The sequence below is a fragment of the Plutella xylostella genome, chromosome 14 (genome assembly GCF_932276165.1).
Source record: "Plutella xylostella chromosome 14, ilPluXylo3.1, whole genome shotgun sequence".
Lineage (NCBI taxonomy): Eukaryota > Metazoa > Arthropoda > Insecta > Lepidoptera > Plutellidae > Plutella > Plutella xylostella.
In genome coordinates, this window is record NC_063994.1 from 6392621 (window position 1) to 6400674 (window position 8054).

An 8054-nucleotide genomic window follows, 5' to 3' on the forward strand; every position below is an offset into this window, starting at 1 on the left:
AAACCACACAAAAATGCATGAGCGTCTCCAGACAAAACTGAAATCCTTGAAACTTGATTCAATGACGTAGGTATGTAAGCAAACGTAAACAATTGAACAACAATCAACATCGCCATTTTAAACAAAGCCTGTGTAACGCCCAACCTTTTATTCAACAAACACAATAATTAAGACATCTTTTCTTCTCCGCGCGTTTTATTTACTTTCAGTTGTTCAGCGGACTTGTAAATTTGTTCAGTTGCGCATAATTTCGGGGTATTGTTAGTTTGTGTATAAATGCAGGTGGGGGCTAGCGGTGGTCGTGTATAGTATATACCGACTGGTCATACTCAGACCTGCCAAAATGCTGCCTATAGTGTTGGTTTTACTCGTCGCGCAAGTAAGTTTTTTTCTATTCTATATCCTTACTAAGTGTATGTTATATGTTAATCTAAGAATGCATTAGTTTTGTGAGATTGTAAAGTGTTCATAATTCTAACTAATTCTAGTATTAAATTAGCTAATCGGACGGAAAGCGGACAGTGCGGGTGACACTATTGGAAAAACTTTTATTGGAAAAATAAATCTATACCAGCTGAAACGCCAATAATTAAAAAAACAATAGTCCGCCGCGCGTTCACAACAGACGGAATTACCTAATCAATAAAGCGCACAATTCAGTGGACATTTCGATTACCGAAGCGTGGAAATTGCATTGTAACAGTGGCAACACTGACGCTGAGCCCCGCACTGAGTTATGAAAACTGTTTCTGTATTGACAGGGGATTCCCCCGGGATTGCAAGCTTTGTGCCCGACAATCTATTATCTGTTACATGAAGTGGGGTTTCCAAAGTTCAATTTTAGTTTGTGTAATGCGGAAAACCGCGCGTGAAAATTTGTGCGTGCGGTTTTGGGCCTGCTGTTTTATTTATCACTGCTATTGGGAAACAAATTTAATTTTTACATCGTACCTACTTAGAAAGTATTTAAGCTTCAAGTAATAGTTTCTGTAAACAGCCCCAACTATAGGAACCCTCGTGATAACTATACGTAGGTATATCCAGATCTGTTCCAATCCAATCTCTGATCGTGAGATGTTCGAGTAAGTTCATCCTTCCAGATGACAATGCTCCTTTGTCAGGTTTCTTTGCACCAGACTATAATATATACTTATTTACTATGTAATTATGCACTTTTTTACTTCCAGAGCGCCTTCGGCGCACCCGCCGTGCAACTGTCCCTGGCTAACTTCAACGAAGTTGCCCCCTCCAAGGACAATGGACGACTCGTCAACCGGTAAACCATAATCATTATCAGTAATCATCCAAGGACATAGGCCTCTCACAAGAAGCGCCCCAACTCTGTCCGCGGTCTTAATCGTCCAACCACTAGTTACTTGCCAAAGACTTGTCTAAACTTTCTCAACATCATTATAACATCACAGAAGAATCATATATCAAATCTCTGGGCTCCAAAATCCTCAACCTTTACAGTCGACTGTTAGGTTGAAAGCGCGGACAGCACGGACTTTAAACAACCTCCCAAGGGGTTCACTCTCTAAAGCAACGAACAAAAATATGTACCCATTCGGCACGCTTAATACAACTAAATAAATTGGTGGTTAGCCAGTAGATTTGTTTTTCCGAAGCTTCGAAACCTGCGTGACTATTCTCGTTCGTTCGTTCGTCGTGACCCGTCTGACTCCCATCTAATCTTCCAGACACGTGAGCGACGGAGCGTTCGACCTGATCGACCGCGGAGAGCTGAACGTGTACACACTAACCGCCGTGAACGTGCTGGGAGACCTCGCTGGAGCCCCCGACTCCTACAGCCAGGCGCTGGCCGTGGGACAGACCATCAACCTGCTGGCTGAGCTCACCGGGCCCGCTAGCGACGGATGCGAATACACTAACGTGAGTATACGGTTCTTAGAGTAAACTGAATATACTGGACACGAAGCGCTTCCCGATTTCGCCTTTACCCCGCTGCCAGATAAGCTTCATAAATTTTTTGATTGATGATGATAAAAAATTATGATTTCAAATCATAATTTTTTAATTGGCTTTACAGGGCATGTAATATAATCCATCAGCGCTAAAGAAACCGTGTAACGTAGGGAGTGCCGCAGGGTTCTCATGTAGGTCCTATTTAGTTTAATATGTACTTTAATGATTCAACTCATTTTTATTCGCTACGATCTGAAAGCATTAACTTATATAAACCTATAATAAACCGTTTAATTCGAAAACATTCTCTTGGGAATGGCTGTAACGGCTGAAACTAGTGCACCTTTTAGCTCAGCGAGCCTTGGTCCGTATTCTATGATGACGGCGTCAGCGGTTCACCCCAGGCAATGCTGTATGCGTGTTCTAAGCATCCGTCGTTATTCTGCAGATCATCAACGAGGCCGTCAGCGGCAACAGCGGCGCGGCGCAGCGCGCGTACGCGAACCGCCTTGCCCGCAACATCGACACCATCGTCAAGTTCGCACAGAATCCCAACGCAGCTCGTCTGGCCGTGAGTATACCGATGATGTAGTGGTTAGTGACCGTGACTGCTTCGCCGAAGGTCGCGGGTTCGATCCTCAGCCTCAGCAGGCATTTGTTTAAAGACAGATATTTGTACGCGGGATACGTACATACATACAATAATTATGTTCACAACTGTAATACCTACACACGTCATAGGTCGGGAACTATATGGCGATATCGCCGCTTTTGAATGAGTACAATGTACTTAATGTAGGTACACATCTAGAATCTATGTAGATGTGCAGGTTTCTTTACGATGTTTTTCTGTACGCCAGGCATACCCTGACTAATAACTGAGCTAATCCTTTCACTATATATCTCTGGTGTTTCTAAAGTTTCTGACATCCTCATACTGAGTGAAGTAAATGTTAGATCAATGCGTACCTGTACAAAAGATACCATACATTTACGGTATGTGGCTGCGGTAACAAACTATCCACATACCATAACATAAAACTACATAAAACCGACACATTTTTTCCAACTACTCTTCAATTTAGTCGAATATAGTGATCTGTGCGCTCCGACACAATACTATTGAACATTGAAACAATGGCGGTAATTCTCGCCCATTGTAGTCCGACACCGGCGGTCCCTATTGGCTGCCGAAGTTCTCAACCGAGAATTAATTTGCATTCAATTCATAAATTGTGCAAGATTGTTCCGTATGAAATTCGATTAGTTTAATAACTGGGGATCGTTAGTAGCAACCGCATTTCCAATAATTGACCTAAATCTACACATGTGTCGGGTAGTAATTATGTAACGAAACGTAATAGGGTGTAATTTTAACCACGAAATGTTCTATGATTGATCACTGAAAAGCTGAAAAGTGATACTCATTACGTTTCATGCATAAACCCAGTCATACCTACATAAAATAAGCATATTAGTTATTATTTATGCATAAATAAGTGTGAAAATGCCGCTCTTTCGCACAATTTAATCTCTGTACTTCTGTAAACAACTCTAGTAGTTATATTCTTACAATTGTCGTCACAATAGCCAATACTAAGTCCGGGATATCCACTCCACCGCAGCTCACATCCGTATAGACTGCATCGTCACCATTAATCATATTTGGAGCGATCATTCATCATCCAAACGTACCTGTTTGATCTTCGCTATTGTTGCAAGAGATGTGCTGTAGAGATGCGATACTGTTCTACTTAGTTATTTGACTGTTGTTTAATAATTTGATAAGTTGAACTAATTACAACCTCCAATAAATCAAAATGCAATGTTGATTCAAAATAACTTTTCAAAAAACAAATTTCGATCAGTCCATTTCATTTACAGCTACATAGGTGCCAACACACAGTCATATTTATAGACACTGATGGAAACTTATATACCTATAAGTTATAAAACTCATATAATTTGGTAAACGTGTACAGTTGTACACTAACCTCTTGAACATAAAACGTGCTAAAATTAATTCCTAATTCACTCACGGAAAATAGTCACTCAGGCCGCAAGGTATAATCTCTGTATCGTTTAATTCTTTGGTTCAATGTTTACTTTCAATTGTTATTGATGATATTTAGCGCAGAGCACGAACTATGAAGAATGATTGCTGAAACGTATAGGTGCCTGTATTTTGTGCAACGCCAGAGCAAATTGAGTTGTGGTGAAAAATGATCTTTGTTGTGAAAAATTCAGCTCCTATTGAACATTTCGCCGCGGGACTCGGTCGCTGAAAAATATACCGAGTGTAAAATTTACTTTCGGAGGAAACTTTCTGTGGAACACTGATTGCTATTGAACTTCTTTCAACTCGGATCTTTAACATTGGTTGAATTTAAACGTAGCCTTGTTATTGTTACTGGATAGTATCAGGTATCTACGTGTTGAGAAAATACTGTTATGATACGTTTTAAGATAATATTTTATTGTATTGATAGTTCGAATTGACTTGGTCGAGTAACTTTTTCTGCTGTGCATGTTTCACTCATCATCATCATCAGCTTTCTATCGCCCACTGTTGGGTATAGGCCTCCTTATTTGTACACCAATTCTTCCGATCCTGTGACGCTTGTGCAGTTGTGCATGTTTCACTGCACAATCTAAATTCGATCTTATTATTAGGTTGTTATAAGAGTGTTTTCATTGCAGGCCAGCCGTAACGGAAGCTGCGCAGGAGGTGCCCGTGGATTCAACCTGGAGGCCGCCTGGGACTCCATCCTCAGCAACGCCAGCCAGATCGGGTAAGAACTGCTAATGTACAGCCAGCAAAATAGATTAAGTATAAAGATTTTGACTGTACCGGAATTTCTTCAACAGCCAATATAATCGTCCACTGGTGGAAGGTAGGTATGTTCTTTAACAAGAAGAGCGTGTAACATCAGCCTGTCTCGCCTAATCAATCGCGGATGGTGCTGCGGACAGCCAGTCTTGACTTTTGTGTTTCGATCATGTTTGTCCTTAGGTTGTATGTGTAATAACTTCAACTCGCCTTCCACTTTCAGAAGTGAACTGGACAAAAGATAGAGCACCATTGACTAATATATTATTACTTAGGGCACAATATAAATAGTTTACAAAATACGTTACTGAATTCTAATTGCCCCCGCTGTATTGACCAGGCACCTAGAGCTTAATCAAATCAGACATCCACTTTCCACCAATTTTTACACAAAACGCCTCCACCCCACTCATGACGTCATCCTAACTCCACCCCCCATTTCCGCAGACTCCTGAACGAGCAGTACTGCACCGTGAAGCGTCTGTACGGAGCCACCTCAGCCAGCTCCAACTCCGCCGCCGCCGCCCTCACCGCCGCGTCACTGGCCCCCAGCGCCTACGTCAACGAGGCTGCCCTCGGACCCCTGGCTAACGTATGTAGAAAGGGTGCAAGAAGTTCGCGCGATATCCGCTAGATGGCGCTAGGTGGATCCTACATCGCGGTGTTGAATTTCCCTTGTTATTCATTTGGAAGATCTTACAAAAACCGAGGTCGTCGTTACTAGTCTAAACGGCTAGCTAGAAATAGATTGGATCTTTGAATGTGATATACCTAGGTTACTTTTCATCCGGGAATCCTACCGTGAGGTCCATGAGTCTTTAAATATGTAAATGAATGTATGGAGTAGAAATCCGTTTAAGTGCCTTATCCATAAATTTTCTTTATTGTAGTAAGTATTCTTAAGTAAATTCCAAAGGTGTTTCTAGCGGCTAGACTGGACCTGACCAATTTAATTTTATATTTCAGTTCCTGAGGAGCGTCGCCTCCGGTGCCAACCCCGCCCAGGCCGGCCTCGCCGCCCAGCGCGCCATCCGCTCCGCAGTCTAGACTGGACCTAGGACACCCTAGATATACCTATAGTATCACACATATATCATACACACCAACTCCACGGCAATAGTCTAGTACTGACCAGATCCCAAATGACGGTCGCTCTATTATGCATATTTATGTATATTTGATTTCATAATTCGAGAACATTCGATCATCAAAATGAAAGATCTTAATAATATTATCTTTATGTAAATATACGTTTTATTCGACCCTTAACGAACCGGCTTTTCATTCTGGCTACCGAGAGCGTTCTTGTTAAACAAAGATGTATCCAGTTTCTTATTCGGCTGTTTTATAAAATATGTATGTAAAAGTAAAATAAAAGTACATATGTATATTTTGATGAAAATATTGACTATTTAGCAAATTGGCACGGGAAAGCCTGGGACCTTCAAACCACCCAAGTATCCAGGTGCTGACGCAGAGCTGGCAATTACAAATAATTGTCTAGTCATTATTTTTACAACCATTGTGATTTATTTGTATTTAAGTACGATAGTTTAAGTATAAAATTATAGATATGTATTGCATTACATACTGTGTCTATTCTTTTTTTGAACCCGATATACGTTTTATCTAAAAAAATACATTTACGGGGCAGGAATGCGGGCCTAGTAGCGTGTCTTGTCTTCTAAGTAACTCGACTATACCACTCTACTAAAGGTGTTCCATTCGTACTGCTCCAGTAATGCTTGTGGATCCATTATGGACTCGGTAGGTGGCGCTCTCAACGTAAACATCGAATATTTACGCGCGTGATTTAAAAATGTTTAAATATTATTAAAAGTGCTCATGAGTAGAATATTTTAGTGTTATTGTAATCAGTGTGATCCAACTCCACTCGGAAAGTGTTATCTAACAAAAACTGTAAGTACTTTGACCAAAACAGTGAAAATACAAAACTTTTATGAAACTAACTTTTACGGAAAATATAAATACAAAGTGAACTGTGTAGAAAGTGAAATAATCTGCATTCATTAGTGTGATATCATAATTCACTCAAAACATTATAACATTGTGGCGAAGCGATACAAGTCATACAAGTTAAGAATATACTTTTATCAGCGTCTGTTTTCAAATTTAAATTATAACGATATCCCGATACTAGCCAGAGCCATACTTGGTGGCCAAACTGGAAACTTCTTTCTACGTCGTAGTTCTGTCAAATTCTAAAAGAGGGCGCTAATAAGCTTTCTGTCATCGACCGCTTCAAGATTCATTTTTTCTGCAATAGAGGGCACCACGGGTTTTTAAATAGACGAAAATGGAGTGTGCTAAGTGTTCAAAGGTGTGTACACCAGAACAATTTCTGAAATGCGCATCATGTCTCGTAATCTTACACTTCTTTTGCGTTGACCTAACTGAGCCGGAGTACAAAAAGATGCGAGCCATAAATAAATCCAAATGGAAATGCGCATCCTGCAAACAGCCTAAAGCAACCACAAGCATCTCCAAATCACCCAACTCCAATGAAGAGGCCTCTTCAGGTAAAATTGATACAGCGGGAATAATGGCGTACATGGATAAACACTTCGCCCTACTAAACGACAAGTTTGATAATTTTAAAACCTCAGTCTCGGATCAGCTGGCGACCCTTACGAAGTCTGTCGCTTCGTGGGAAAAGAGAATATTAGACCTGGAAACAAAATGCGGAGAACTAAACAACTGCGCTACCTTAGTTAAAAAGCAGGACAGTGAGATGCTTGAGTTGAACGGCACGATAACTATGCTGCAGGACCAACTTAACAACCAAGAGCAATTCTACCTCCGTAATGAACTAGAAATATCAGGGCTGACTGAGACGAGCAACGAAAACCTAGTCCACATCACTCTACTGTCGGCGCAGAAACTGGGCGTCGAACTCTCCGTCTCCGACATCGACGGCGCCTCGCGCGTCGGGCCGCGGCCGACGCAGCCGGACGCGGAGCCGCGCCCCGTCGTCGTGCGCCTGCTGCGGAGCGCCAAGCGCAACCAACTGATACAGGCTGCTCGAGTGCGGAAAAACTTAACCACTAAAGATGTAGAACTAAGTGGAAAACCACGTACAGTATACTTCAATGAAAGGCTCACAAAACACAACCGAAAGCTTTTTCGGGACACTAGGAACAGAGCCAAAAGTTACGGATACAAATTCTACTGGGTTAGAAATGGAGTTATCTATGTTAGAAAAGAAGAACAGAAAAACCCAAAAGCGATCCGTAATTACCTACCACGAACTCGACTCTCTCGTTGGGCCAGCCCCTAA

The 8054-nt window shown here is 41.5% G+C and overlaps 2 protein-coding genes across 2 annotated transcripts; both read left to right on the plus strand.

Moving 5' to 3' along the window:
• Positions 1-226: 226 nt before the first annotated feature.
• LOC105384519 (fibroin light chain) lies at positions 227-6344 on the plus strand. The gene is made up of 7 exons (XM_011554783.3): positions 227-379; positions 1188-1276; positions 1701-1893; positions 2375-2497; positions 4627-4718; positions 5204-5348; positions 5723-6344. Exons 1-7 carry the CDS (start codon positions 344-346, stop codon positions 5801-5803), a joined length of 759 nt encoding a protein of 252 aa, XP_011553085.1. The 5' UTR covers positions 227-343; the 3' UTR covers positions 5804-6344.
• A 975-nt stretch (positions 6345-7319) lies between these two features.
• LOC125489534 lies at positions 7320-8054 on the plus strand. The gene has a single exon (XM_048625554.1). The coding sequence runs from the start codon at positions 7320-7322 to the stop codon at positions 8052-8054; it is 735 nt and encodes a 244-aa protein (XP_048481511.1).

Excerpts from the sequence above, each read along its gene's own strand:
- LOC105384519 (XM_011554783.3), top strand. The coding sequence starts at position 344 with ATGCTGCCTATAGTGTTGGTTTTACTCGTCGCGCAA. Across the intron at positions 380-1,187 it reads TGGTTTTACTCGTCGCGCAA|AGCGCCTTCGGCGCACCCGC; the intron begins GTAAGTTTTTTT and ends TTTTACTTCCAG. Across the intron at positions 1,277-1,700 it reads AATGGACGACTCGTCAACCG|ACACGTGAGCGACGGAGCGT; the intron begins GTAAACCATAAT and ends CTAATCTTCCAG.
- LOC125489534 (XM_048625554.1), top strand. The coding sequence starts at position 7,320 with ATGGCGTACATGGATAAACACTTCGCCCTACTAAACGACAAGTTTGAT.